General features: G+C 40.0%; 1 protein-coding gene across 1 annotated transcript in view; it reads left to right on the forward strand.

The window, feature by feature from the left end:
• Nucleotides 1–15,230, forward strand: part of EMILIN2 (elastin microfibril interfacer 2) — a 60,821-nt gene that overhangs the window by 30,578 nt on the left and 15,013 nt on the right. Inside the window, exons 3-4 of the mRNA XM_020970682.2 lie at nucleotides 557–732; nucleotides 4,609–6,561. Coding sequence (XP_020826341.1) covers nucleotides 557–732; nucleotides 4,609–6,561 — 2,129 coding nt within the window. The remainder of the gene's footprint in view (nucleotides 1–556; nucleotides 733–4,608; nucleotides 6,562–15,230) is intronic.

A 15,230-nucleotide genomic window follows, 5' to 3' on the forward strand; every position in this document is an offset into this window, starting at 1 on the left:
TAACATCTGACCTCCAGTCATCCTGGATCTGGTACCTTCTCGTAAGGGAAATAGGGAAATGTTTGCAGGATTTTTGTATTTATGGAAGTACTCCAGATACTGGCTTTATTTTTAGAAATCTGAATAAGAAATGGAACAGTCCACCAAAGAAACCATGAATATTGTTGGAGAAAGATAGATGGTGGGGAGAGAGGGTATAAATGTCAAGACTGGAAAGAAGTTCAGAGGGCCAAAGGTTTTTAGAAGTTTTCTGTTTCTTTTGACCTTAGTAAAGAGTTTAGGGTACAGAAAGTTTCCATGAGAAACAGGATAAGGTCCATCACAACTATTCATACCTGGCCAACTGCTTGGGTTTGCCCTCATTCCCCAGATCATGGGAGTCTGACTTCAAGTAATCTTCAGGGGGCAGAGCTAGACTGAGGAGAACCTGAAAGCCCCTTCTAGATCATATTGGATACAGGAGCAGAAGTCCCCTCATTCAGACACAATCCTAGGAATGAGGGTAGTAATTTAAAAACAAAATAATAAAGGAAATCATTGACCTTTTCTTTTTCAGGTATCGAGTTAATTTCAGGCCCAGATATACGATTAAGTTCAAGACGGTCACACAGCTGGAATGGAGATGCTGCCCTGGGTTTAAAGGTGGTGACTGCCAAGAAGGTCCTAAAGAGCCAGTGAAATCTCCTCTACCCACACCTGCCCGGCCCCGGAATACTATGAAGAAAGCCACAGGTAACGTTTTGTTTGCATCCTGGCACACATGCTTACAGTGGATTTTTCTTGGGCTCTTTTATATCAGTAGATTTATGATTTCTGATCAAATATATGATTTTTAATGATTAGACAAATTCAAATAGCATGTATGCCATGCGAGTATTGGAGAGTGTATACACACATTCATGAGTCACTGAATTTACTGAAGCAGTTCCAATGAGTACATTGACTTTGTTGCAGAATAATGATTTGTTAGAGGTGATTTGTCATAAAACCCATCTAGTTATTTGGAGCATAGGAAGTGTCTATGTTAAGATAATGATTCTTTTAATGATGAACTTGGTACCATGTGGATATGCACTGTGTCTTTTTATTTTATTTTATTTTTACTTCACAGAACAAAACAAACATTTCCATAACAGTATGACAAAAATGATGATTGCACAAGAAGCTGCAAATCTACCATGTACAATTTGTTGTTCCCTCCAAATATACAACAAAATTATTATGTAAATTTCTTTTTTTCCTTTTTTTTCTTCCCTTCTCTCCTCCCCTTCTTCCCCCAGCCCTAGAGATATCTACCACTATGATATCTGTAGACTGTTGTTTCTCAGCTAATCTTCGTCTCTCCCTCAGCACCTAGTTCCCTCCTCTGGATGTAGTGGGAATAGGTGTTTAAGAAATGTTCGATTGAATTGAAAAATGAATTAAGTTATCCCATTTTTGTATGAAACATCATTTCAAATCCCACATGGTATAGTGGAAACAACACTAGCCTTACAGTCATGAGACTTGGCTCTGTACTTCGTTAGTAGTATCACCGTGGGCAAATTCCTTCACTTCTCTCTGCCTGTTTCCTCATCTGCAAAGGGAGCTCAAAGGTCCCTTCCAGAGCTTCACACTCTGTGATTCTGGTTTTGAGACACACATTTTCCAAGTTTGACTTGTATGATTTCAGCTCAGATTTCATGTTCAGTTTCACAGGCGTATTTACAAGCCTTCCAAAATGTGGGAGATTTGGGCTCAGTGTTACTTTTGGAGAAAAAAAAAATTCCTACAGTCTCATGAGGAAAATGAACTTGAGTCATCTTTCTGTAATGAATGGGACATTTGCCTAAATTAGTCCTTAGTCCAGAATACTCAGTGGTTATTCTTAAATGTTTTCCTTAATATGCAGATTACTTTAGTTAGAAGACGATATTGCATTAAAATAAGAAAGTTATCCTTGTTCTATCATAAAGTTTTCTTTCTTTGGGTAACATTAGTAGAGTACTTATGACATTGAACTCCAATTTATTTTAGGCTTATTTTCTTTGTGTTGTAAGTTCAATATAATAATAAATGCAGCACGAATTTTACTCCTAAAATTGTACATTTAGGTCAGCCATAAATGATACTGTCTTTCCATGGACTATAATTTCTACAGTCTTGAAATCTGAAGTGTTTCCTGATTATTTTCATCAAGTTGTAATTTTGGTTGATTGAAGGAAAATTGTGGTGACCAGCTGGTAGGAGTGTGGTTCATGGAACTGAGTTAGGAGAGCTGGATTTAGGATTAATCCCATCCATCTCTGGGCAAGTGACTTAACTTTCTGAACCTCAGCTTTCTTATTAGTAAACCATTTCTGAAATTGTGACTCACAGAGCTCTAATAGGCCCCACAATGGGAAGAGACGTTCTATGAGGAAATTTCAATGATATTGATATTTTTCCCTTTCAAAATAGTGAATAGAAAATTACAAATTAGAAATAGAAAATTATAAAATCACACATGACAAATTTTCAGAATAAGAATCATTTTAATTTTCTTTGTTTTGATACAAGATGTCCTTAATCTTCTATTGCAAGGATATTCCATGACCCCAATCCTCATTGTCCCCTAGTAGTTATGATTTCATTAATATATTCCATGAATAAAAATTTTTCTGTTGCCAAGCTAATTTGAGAAATGCTGGCTTAGGTGATTTCTAAGGTCCCTTCAAACTCTGAAATTCTGTAATGTTATGAAATCTCTGGTACATGAACCGGTTTTTACTGTAGGAGTAGGACCTGCATAATCACTGACAGAAGAGAATTCTCTCTCTAGCCCCCTTTCTGATTAGTAAAGGATAAAAACCTCAGATGTTCATGGGCAGGCTACATGGTCACTGGCTAACACAGTTTCCTAAGGTATCTAGGAAGTCAATCAGTCAACCAACAAGCATTTATTAAGTGCCTACTATGTGCCAGGCACTATGCTGGGACCTGAGGGTACAATAAAACAACCTCTATTCACAAAGGAGCTTACATTCTAATGGGCAAGACAAGCACAGGTTGAAGTATATATATATATATATATATAGAATAAATAAATAAATATATATATATATATATATATATATATATATATATATATAGAATAAATAGAGGGAGAAATGTAAGTAAGTACCAAGTAGTTAGGGAGGGAAGGCACTGGCTCTTGGGGATGGTGGCAGTGAGTGAAGGAGCAGCTCTAGTCACTTCTGGACAGGATGGCGTCCTTCCCGTGCAGCTGTGACTTGGCACCAGCTCCCACTTTGGAGGTGATGTCCATGGCCTACTCATGACTCACGGGCTGGAAGATGAAGCTTGTTATTTATAGATCGAGCTTTTAAAAAAACCCAACTGAATCTATTTCCAATTTGGTTCAACAGTTCTTTATGGAAAACCGATTGTGGGAAGCACAAAGTTTGGTTCTGCAGGACATAAAGTGTAAGACACAGTCTTTGCTCTCAAGGGGCTTAAAGTCTAGAAGGTATACAAGATGAGCACACAAATAATGTACGAGGTTGAACTGGGTAAATGAGTGATGAAAAAGAGGTCCAGAGGACTTAAGTGCCCAGGGGGTGTTCAGACTTCTCCATCCTCTGAACACATGTAAGTTGGAAGAAACTTGCAAAGGCATTCTAAAGAAGATAATATCTGAACAACATAGTATTTCTGTAGGCAGAGAGGCTATTCCAGGTGGAAGAAGCAGTATGTGCAAATACTTAGAAGTGGGAGAAATGCAGCATGTGTTTTGAGATACAGCAAGGAATCCAGTTTATAGCAGAGAAGTGGGAGCCAAGTCTGAAAAGATGGGCTGGACCATACAGTGGAGTGCTTTGAATGCCAAGCTGAGAAGTTTGCCTACCAAAATAAATGCAATAGAGAACAATTCTAAGTGTCAGGGTAGGGGAGTAACATGTCCTCAAAAAACCAAGGTGTTGCTAAGGACTGCATCTACTACAGAAGGTTTTTCAGTTTTTAAAAGGTTCATCCTTTTATTTATTCATCCAGTCATTTAACAATCATTTATTAAGCATCTATTAGTCTGATAAGGAAAACAGAATGGGGACTGCAATCTTGGAGAAAGAGGATTAGGACAGGAATTACAAGACTATCTTCAGGTACAGGTGCTGCCACTCAACTTCTGAGACACTTGAAGAGGCCTTTTTTCTGTCTCCTTCTAAACCATGTCATGCTTTCCCCATCTGTATTGTGAGGTTAGTAATCCTCACACTAGAATGCTAAGGAAAAGGGAGAGACTAGACGATTGATACTAATTTACATGTGGCAGAATTGCATCAAATAGAAGAATATTGGGTCTGGCCAAAGTTGTAGTCTATGGCATTAGGGAGTGAGGTCAACCAGCAGCCTGGGGACTATCTTTCATAATTTCATTGTGGGAAATGATGTCTTCACGCACTGCTTAGCACACAGTAAGTGCCTAGTAAATGTGCTGATTGATTGACTTTAAAGTAGATAAAATACATTTACCAGCAGTAGGAAATTTGTGAAGGAAGGGTTAGATCTAACTTGTGCATATGTGGGCTGTGGGGAAGATGATTAAAGCCAGAAAATTTTAAGTTCTGTCTTATTTTACTTTTGCAACAGATACCGAACCAAAGCAAGTCACAGAACCAAGGCACACAACAGAACCAAGGCACACAACAGAACCAAGGCAAACAGCAGGCCCAAAGCCAGGCCTGCAGGAACAGCAGGACAAGAAAATACAGGTGCTTGAGGACAAAGTTTCCCGACTTACAAGGACCGTCCTTGACCTTCAGTCCTCCATTGCAGGAGTAAATGAAAACTTAAAACATGCTGTTCAGGATGATGCCAGTAAAATGCTAGCATCGTGGCTCAACAGCCTTCATAACCCACCAGGGCCAGACAGTGTTGTTGGTGGCGAAACAGAAACAGTTCAGCTTCCTGGGATCCTTGGGGGTAAGGAATCAGGAATGAAGGACATTAAATCTGAGTTGGCTGAGGTTAAGGATGTATTGAAGACAAAGAGTGACAAGCTAGAGGAGCTGGATGGGAAAGTGAAGGGTTGTGAAGGACAGCTCAAGCAGCTTCAGGAAGCTGCCCAGGGGCCCACTGTGACCATCCCGACCAATGAATTCTACCAAGCTTATGTAGATAGCAAATTTGAGGCGCTGAAAGAAGAACTGATGGAGGGAATAGACAGGAAAATGGCAGATCTGAAAAACTCCTGTGAATATAAGCTGACTGGTATCCAACAACAGTGTGATGATTATGGAACTAGCTACTTGGGCATGATAGAACTTATTGGAGAGAAGGAAACAAGTCTAAGGAAGGAAATAAGTGACCTTCGAGCTCAGATACAGGCAGCTCCATCAAAACAGCCAAACTGCTGTAACCTTGATAAAAGTGTTGACTTTGGGCAACAGATCAAGGATCTAGACCAGAAAATCGAGAGGGTTTCAGAAGCCACCAGAATGCTCAACGGGAGGCTAGACAACGAATTTGACCATCTCACCATGCCAGAACCAGACGAAAGTTTTGATGAAAGGTGGAATGAGTTGGATGCAAGGATCAATGTGACAGAGAAGAATGCAGAAGAACATTGTTTTTACATTGAAGAAACTCTGCGTGGTACAATTAGTGGTGAGGTGGATGACTTGAAGCAACTTTTGGATCAGAAAATACAGTCCCTGGAGGACCGTCTGGGTAGCAGTCTCCTAGACATTGCTAATGGCACCGATGTAAAATTCATTAACCTGGAGTCCGTCCTGCCAGCATCTGGCAATGGTCAAGTTACTACTGAACTTAATCATCTGAAGAATAAAATCCAAGATGTGGAGAATCTTTGTCTGCAGAACTTCCAGTTAGGGTCTCACGGAAAAGAAGATACTCATCCCAACAAGCATGATGATCTTCAGAAGACAGGTGACACCTCTACACTTCTGAAGGCTCTAAATGACACAATGCACAGGAAGTTCAGGGAAACGGAACTTAATATCCAGAAAGTGCAACAAGATTTGAATTTACTCTCTTCTCGTCTAAATGACACTGACAAAGACGTGAAAAACCTTCAGGGTGGGTTGAGCAACTGCCAAGAGCAACTTGCAGGCGCCATTTCTACATGCAGAAAGGCAGAAGACAGTGTTTCCAGGAAGCTGGAGGATCTGGATAGGACCACTGAGGAGCCCACCTCTTCCCTGGCCCCGGCTGGTCATTGTTGCAGTCATCTGGAGGTGAGGCTACAGGGGCTGCAAAAGCAAATCCTTTCAGACCTTGACATCTGTAAGGAAAGCACTCAAGGTGTCCAGAGGGAAGTCATGGTTGTTGGAGGCAGAGTGTCTCATATCGAAAAAGCGTGCAGCAAACTGGACTCCATCTCTGGAAGTCTAAACAGGATCAAGGAAGGGCTGAACAAGCATGTCAGCAACCTGTGGAACTGTGTCAGTCAGATGAATGGCACTATTGTAGCCCATTCCAAAGACATTTCTGGCCTCAATAATTCTGTCCAGGAGATCTACGGTCGTGTCCTCCAAATTACCACAGACCTCCAGGATCTGGCAAAAGGTCAACCAGCAGGACGTAAGTTGACAGATACAATTTTCTTTTTATATTACTTCTTGTACTTGAGAAATGTTATTTTGCTAGAATCCAGGCAACTAGATTATCAGTGTGGGGAGATTATATTTGGAATCAGACTGCTAACATAAAAATTTGGATATGATTATTCCTTCTTTTATGTATGCATCTCAACTGTTGTATGCTCATATTTCACTAGCTCAAGATTTTTTCCTAGGAGGAAACAGGTTCCAACTAAAGAAAATGTGAAGATAGGCTGAGGCATTGCCTAAAATCTTTGGTGTTTGCCTTGACTATAGTTACTTCAAGTTTACCAAAGTGTATTCGATTATGCATGCATGTATGTGTGTTTATATATCGGGGATGTTGCATTGGGTGGGATTTGGGACTAGATGATCTTTGAGTTCCCTTCTGACCTGAAGACTCTGGGAGTCTATGAAATGCTATTAACTGCCATGTGGTTAATTCCAGGGATATGCTATTTGATAGGGTATCTGCTAAAGTGTTATTTATTTGGGAGGAGTTGCTTTAAATGAAAGAATATGACAAAACATTGGGATGGGTTTCCATGGAAGGTTGGAGACTCTCCTTTCCTAGAAAGCATTAATAGGATAGGTTTATTTCTGGTCGAGGGTGATCTTAGGTAGAGATTAAAATAGTTCAGGATTTCTAATTATTCCCACATGGAAATCATTCCTGTGTTCCTTTCCCCTCACAGAGTTCTTTTCCTCATCAGTCACCTTTTTAGTTGCTAATTTCACCTCCTTTTTCCGTACTGGAATATGGTGAGAGTAAAGTGCTTCTCATTGAGTTTTTGGGGCCACAGTGGGAGGCCATCAGGGCTCTAAACTTCTGGAAGGCACGAGGGACTCTGTCTTGATCTTCTCTTGAATACCTTAGCATGAGGCTAATTCACAGTAGGTACTTAATCAGTACTATTGGATTTGAGTTTCTCTGTGACATTGAGACTGAACCAGTAAAACACTAGTAAAATTAAAGATTCAGTGCCCAAAATAAGATTATGTGTATAAACTGAAGGACTGTATTGTGTTCTATAAGCTGACTACTCTATGAGAAGGCGGGGATGGGTATGGGTCTATTTTTCAGGAGATATTTCTTGAGGAGGTAGAACATGAGCTAGGCTGTTTGGATTTAAACGATCAGAGATGAAGGGGAAGGCATCAGGTTCAGATGGGAAACAGCAAGAGAAAAAGTGTTGGAGGTTGGGAGTGAGCATCACAGCAGAAAGTGCATGTTGAAGAGAAAGGGAAAATAAAGTTGGCCAGCTTAGGTGGTGCCAGAGCATGGAGGGCCTAGAAAGGAGGCAGAGAAGTTTAGATTTGATTTGGTAGAAAATAGGGAGCCTTTGTGTGGTTTCTGTGTTTTGTTTTAAGCAGGAGAATAGTGTGATGCAAGTAGCATTTAGATAAGCTTCCAGATTGGAGGAGGGGGAAACTCAGAACTGCAGGATCTGTGAATTGAAAGGACAATGAGCTATTTGGATAGCTCCAAGTTACTTAACAAGCATTTTTGTTTTTGTTCAGTCATTTCAGTTATGTCTGACTCTTCCTGATGCCATTTTGGGTTTTCTTAGCCAAGATAACTAGAGTGGTTTGCTATTTCTTTCTCTAGCTCATTTTACAGATGAGGAAACCGAGGCATATAGGGTTAAGTGACTTGCCCCGGGTCACACAGCTAGTAAGTATCTGAGGCCAGATCTGAACTCAGGAAGATGAGTCTTCCAGACTCCAGGCCCCCCACACTTGATCTAATGAGCTACCTAGCTGCCCTAACAAGCATTTATTAAACTCTTTTTATGTTTCAGACCATATGTGCTTGGTGCTGGCAATACAAAGGCAGAAGTGAACTAGTCCTTGCCCTCAAGGAGCTTACATTTTAGTGGGGGAGAGAACAAGTACATATATTAGCATATATAAAACACATACCAAAAACACAAAATGTAACCTTGCAAGGGAAGGCGCTAGCAGCTGTTCTCATGTAAATGGTATTGTTTGAACTGTGCTTTGCAAAAAATCAGAGATGCCAAGAGAAGGAAATGAATGGTATTGTTTGAACTGTGCTTTGCAAAAAATCAGAGATGCCAAGAGAAGGAAATGAAGGGAGAGGAAATTCTAGATGAGATCATAAAAACTGCCAAGGCATAGAGATGGGAGATATGACTGTTGTATGAGAGGAACAGCAAGAAGGCCAGCTTGGGTGGACTACAGAATGTGAAAAGTTGTTGTTGTTTTTAAAGAAATTTTTGTTATCATTTATTTTTATTTCACCTACTAATGTATTCCCCATCTTCTTTCAGAGGTCTGTCTCTTATAACAGGGAGTAAAAAGAGAAAGTAAAAACTGTTCAGCAAAAATAGCCAATGTATTTTTTTAAAAAAAGTCTGTTATCACTTGTGTGACGCTTCCATAGTCCCCCTGCTGCACCACGCTTCCCCTCTCCCACTCCTTTGCAGAGAAGAAAGGATATTTTCTCATGTCTCTTCTCTTGGTCTTTATGCTTTCTTAGCATTCAGTTTTAATAGTTTTGTTCTTGTTCTTTATGTTTGCATTATTAGTCACTGTTTATATTGTTTCCTGGTTCTGTTTACTTCGTTTTGCTTGATTTCATGCAAGTCTTCCCCTGTCTCTCTGTGTGCATCATATCTTACAGTGACTTATTCCACTACTCCCCAATCAATGGGCATCTTTGTTTCCAACTCTTTTCTGCTACAAAAAAATGTGGCTCTAAATATTTCAGGGCTATATGTGACCTTTCTTTTTATTACTGACCTCCATGGAGTCTGCCACATCTTAGGAAGGAAAATAAAAAGCTGGAGAGTGTTCACAGGAAGGCAGCTAAGTAGTGCAGTAGATAGAGCACTGGACCTGAAGTCAAGAAGACCTGAGTTCAAATCTGGCCTGTCATTTACCAGGTGTGTAGGTGTGTAACCTTGGCAGGTCACTCTCTCTGCCTCAATTTCCTCATCTGTAAAATGGGGTAATAGTAGCAGAAAATAGTACTGGCTCAGGAGGCATAGAACCTGGGTTCAAATCCTACCTCTGACTATTACTACCTATGTGAAACAAGTTACCTCCCTGGGCCTCATTTTCCTCATCTGCAAAATGAAGGGATTGGATTAGATCACCTCTTGAGATCCTTTCTAGTTCTAGCTCTATAATTCTTTTGTTGTTGTTGTTGTTCAGTCATTTTTTAGTGGTGTCTGACTTTTCAGGACCCCATTTGGGGTTTTCCTGACCTTGACAGAGATACTGGAGTGGTTTGTCATTTCCTTCTCCAGCTCATTTTGCAGATGAGAAACTGAGGCCAACAGGGTTAAGTGACTTGTCCAGGATCACACAGTTAGGAATTGTCTGAGTCTGGATTTGAACTCATGAAGATGAGTCTTCCTGACTGCATACCCAGCGCTGTATCTACCTCACCGCCTAGCTGCTGCTCCCCATGATCCTTTAATCTATCTTATATTTCCAAAGTAGATTTTTTAAAAATTCCAAGCTTCAGATTTTGCATTTATTACTAATTACATTTTATATTACTAGAGCTGGCTCAGCCTCATCCAGAAAAAAAGGAAGGAAGCCAATATTTGTTAAGTACCTACAACATGCCAGGCGCTGGACTAAGCACGTTATAAATATCTCATTTAATCCTCACAACAACCAAGGGAAGCAGGTGCTATTCTTATCTCTTTTTTGCAGTTGAGGAAACTGGGGCAGGTAGAGGTTAAGTTACTTACCCAGGGTCACCCAACTAATATGGGTCACACAGCTAGTAAGGCTTTGAGGCTGGATCTGAACTCATGTCTTCATGACTCCAGGTCCAGCCCTCCATTCATTAAACCAGCAGGGAAAACAAGCACCAGAGGAAATTATATCAACAGTGTGAAGAGTGTAAGTTACCCACAAGAATTTGTCTTTAAGGGAAGTTGAGTAGCAAAAGAAGCTAGTATGAATATTGTTACAAGAAAGTATACTGAGTGTCAGAAGCTTCTGTCTTCCCACTATTTAAACCAAATGGAATTTGAAGACCAAATTCTGCATTTGGTTCTTTCTGTTCAGGCCTTTGGACAGTAGGTCTTCTAAGACTAAATAATGCTTCTCATTTTTAAGGGAATTTTAGAAGTAATTCTTTACTGGTGTTTTTATGTGGATGACTTCCTTGTTTCCTGAAGGAAGATGAGGTGGAATGTTAAGTGATCAATAAAGTTGGGAGCCTTTTATGGAGAGACAAAAGGGGAAGGTAGTCATACTATGTAAATCAGGTCAGTTGTGAATATTGCCTGCAAGAATGCGCTTCCTGTCCATCACTGTATCTTAATGTATCTAAGGACCAGAGTTGTATTTCAGAGCAAAGTAGCATACAGAAATTAAGCATTTGTTTAAAATTTGTAGATACCCTATACATGTTGTAAAAGAGCTGTAGACCTCACCCCACTCCACTCCGTGAAATGTGGCAGACACTTCATCCCAATTCTTCTTCATATTTACATGTCTCCCCCTTTCCTGACTTTCTAGACTCCTCCTTTTTGTTTTATTCCAGGCTGGCCTCTCTGTGCTATTCTGACCCCCTTCCTTTTCCCTGTTCCCAGTAACGCTTGAACTTAACTCAATAAACATTTATTTAACACTTACTGTATTTTGCATTAGGTGTGGTACTTAGAAAGAAACGATACAGTCTCTCCACTCAGGGAGATTTTGCTCTATTTTGGGAAACCACATGTAGATAAATTAGTAAATACACGGGAATTTGAAGGAGAAGTCAGTAATAAATAGGAATATCAGGGAAGGCTTTCCAAAAGAGCTGGTATCTGAACCTTGAAGGTTGATAAGGATTCTTACAGGCAGAGATGAGGAAGGCTTGTAAAGTAGGCAAGAGGTACATAAATGCATGTAGGCAGGACATGGAATGTGACATTTGGAGGAAAACCAATTGTCCAATTTCACTGGAATGTAGAGTGCATGAAAGGCAGTGGAAAGAAAGGAGGCTAGAAAGGGAAGTTAGAACCAAAATGTGGAGGACTTTAAATCCAGGGTGAGGCATTTGTATTTTATTAGAAAAAATAGGCAACCACTGAAGGTTTTTGTTAGGGCTTTAGCAAGATTCTTTTGGAAGTTGTATGGAGGATGAATTGGAGAAATGAGAGTTGGGAGATTAATAATCCAGGTGATAGGTGATGAGTGACATGGGAGAGAAGGGGACAGACATGAGAGAGAGGTTGCAGAGATTGAAATCAACAAAACTTGGCAAATGATTAGATATAGGGAGACGTGGAGAGTCAAGGATGACTCCAAGGTTATGAATGAACCCAGGGGACTGGGAGGGTGGTGATACATCAACAGACATAAAGAAGTTAGGAGGAAGGGTAGGTTTTTGGAGGAAAGAAAATTAATACTGCTTTAGTCCTATGGCGTGAGGGGTAACAATTCTCCTTGCCTGGTTCCCACTGGAGGGAACTGAAAGAAGATGATAGGGAAATTTGTGATACTGTAGAAATTCTTGATCAGGCAAGCCCTGGGTCATGGAAACTAGAAAAGTAGAATCCGTCCAGGCCACTCTGCTGCCATTTTCTCTGGAATTTCTAGGAAAGGGTCTGGCAGTGTGCTTGGAGAATTCCGTGTGCCTTGGACGCTGTCTGCATGGTATTTTGTAACCACCGCGAGCTACGTTGTGCCAGTGTATTAACAGTTGTCTGAGAATAAACCAAATAGCTTGGGAAGTTACATAAACTGCTTTAGGATGCTCTTAAAGAATAATGTCTAATCTAATCTAGGGGTTTTATAGAGTTACTGCAACCTACAGAGAGATTGTGACTAATTGTGCCTAAGTGGTATGTATGGAGAAATGGAGTTGGCAAAACAAAACCAAACCCCACGAAACAGAACCACATACATTCCAGTACAGTATATTGGGGGAAGCAATTATGGCCACATACCCCACCCCTCCCACTCCCACCTTTTTTATATAAGGAACCTGAGTAACAAATCAAACACATACCAAAAATTATATAGCAATCAAAACTCAATTGTTATGTTCTGAATGCCTGTAATATGTAAAATGCTGGTTAGAAATGTTAGGGTATACAGGGATGAATAGTAATCTGCCCCTCTGTTCAAGGCACTTATAACATAATACAGAGATACAGTAAGACATCAACAAATGAAATTATATAGTCATAGAAAGAGGTATGTGATATATATCAAGTGAGTGGTAGAGATGATAAGTTGTGTGGGATATGTGAGGAAGAAGAGAGATGTGTGGGCTGAAGTGGATAGATAAGGTGCGTCTTGTTGAGGAATAGGTAGTTTGGATATTTGAAAACAGGAGAACATCCCAGGATAAGAGTAATAAGGAGGAGATGGTGTCCTCACTGGTGGATAGGTAGGAGGTACAAGGAATCTATCAGGATGACAGTGGGTAGAATACCAGAAATGGGATTCAAATTGGTGTTTTAACTTAATCCATTATTCTTCATATTAGATTCTCCTATCTCTTTCAAACTCATCCACAGATTGCCATGAAGATCCAAGAACATAAAGGTTACAGAAGTCCTGCCTTCTCTAAGAGATCCAAGAAGTTTTGCTATGTATATTTACACACTGTGCTGTAGTGATATTTGCATATATGATACCACTATCATTTTCTGTTTCCACTCCAATTATACTCCTTTAAATAACTTAAAGGTTATTTGCCACTCTGTTATATGAAGTAAAAAATCTGATTTCATCTGAAAATGTCACATGGGTAGTACTATGTCAATTTTTTCCCCCTCAAATTGCTAATTTAAAGCAGCGTCATAATGCAAAAGTATGGCCTAGTCAAAATTTGCTATTGAGGTTGGGCAAAGAAAGAATAGTCTGATGCCAATAACAAGCAAGTTTTGGCTCTAGATTTTACACTGAGTTTGGAGCCAGGGAGATTTAAGGATTAGTTCCAAGAAAGTATAATGGAACTAGTAAGAATTTTTTTTTAAACATAAAACTAAACAAAGTGAATAAACAAACAAAAAAAATAGTAAAACCCTGCAAATTCTAAAACAAGCTTCCCCCTAGCAGCTGACTTCTCTGGCGTTCCAGAGCAGGAAGGATGGATTCATGGCTGCATTCCCCAATCTCAACTGGGAAATCAGGATTGAGTGTTCTAGGGAATTCAGTGACAATAAATTATGTTTAAGTTTAAGTTTGTGTGCATCCAATATTAACTTTTCAGAAATAGGTGGACAGGACATTTTCCACGGTGCTCTACTTTTAACTTTTCAGAACTGGGTGGACAGGAGAGGCAGAGCTATCTCATGAGTTTTTTCTGGTCATTGTCATGTGTCTGGACTTTACTTTTGCAGTTGATACTAGGGTGACTATTGTTCACTTTCTCTGTATTCTTCAATACAGACAATCTGTGATATGATGCCAGATGTTGCATCCTGACATAATCACCTCTTTAGATTGTACCAGTTCATATTTTTGCCCTTTTTGGGGAGGGGGGCATCTTGCCATTGCCAAAAGCATGAGCTGGACCTCCAGTTTGCTTAGACTAGAATGATTCCAGTGGGTAAATATTTTTCTTAACTATTGTCCCAACAAGGGGATAATACAGATTATCTGTTCATAGCAGTCCTTCCCAAAGGAACTTTTCCATACTTCTGTGTCAGCATTGGAGGCCGTTAACCCTTCTGTTCGCTTTTCTCTTTTATTCATGAGCCATCGCACAGGGTTGCAGGAATCGTGTGCCACCAAGCTGTATGTACTGGGGGAAATCATTCTGGCAGCCTTCTCTAACTCACCATGTATGTGCTCATTCATTTCCAGGAGCAATGGTTTGCTTCCCTCGATCCTGCTTTGACTAATGATGTTTGTCTTGCTGCAGTCACCAAACATGCTGGTGCAGAACACATCAGAAGAAACGTATTATGTAACTATCGGGACAATCCACTGTTAGATATTGTGAAATCTCAGCCAAGCCAAGCCTAGAATTTTGTACATCAACTTCTGTGAAGGGCTTTTCGTAACAATTTCTTAGCAAAAAATTTAATCTTACTTCAGCATCCTGGACTCAGCTCTTTGTGGCCACAAATAGACCTAGCCTGTCAGAGGCCATAAGTCTATTAGGAAGGTCACCACAAGGCTGTAAGATGCTTGCTGAACAGATACAGAGCTCATCTATTACCAATAAATTCTTGGCCACTTCAGCAGACATTGTACCAAGCATTTCAACTTTGGACTTCCTTGCAGCCAGGTTTCTCAAGAATACCTGTAGAAAGCATAGTGTATATTAACCAGAGAGAAAATAAACAATTTTCCCATATTAATTTAAGTTGAGCTAGTTGATTACAGAGAGTACTAGACAGTAAGCTTCCTGAGGACAGGAACAATAGCATTTCTAAAGTTCATATGTTCCCAGTGTCCATGTAACTAACACTGAGCAGGTGCTAAATTGAAGGCGCACATTCACAGCACACCAGTTTCATGGATTTTTTTTCCTTAAGGGACTGGTTCTTTGTAAATTGTTTCAATTAAGTATTCGTAGGCTTCTTATAAGAAATGGCAATATTGGTATATCAAGTTTTCTCCATTGCACGTCACTCATGTCAGTCATCTGAGAGGACTAGTGTTCAACCAGCGCCACGACTTTTGTCATACTGACTTGTGTGCTTGGTATATATA

Source organism: Phascolarctos cinereus, unplaced genomic scaffold (assembly GCF_003287225.1).
Source record: "Phascolarctos cinereus isolate Bilbo 61053 unplaced genomic scaffold, phaCin_HiC Scaffold_4;HRSCAF=312, whole genome shotgun sequence".
In the NCBI taxonomy this organism is placed as follows: domain Eukaryota; kingdom Metazoa; phylum Chordata; class Mammalia; order Diprotodontia; family Phascolarctidae; genus Phascolarctos; species Phascolarctos cinereus.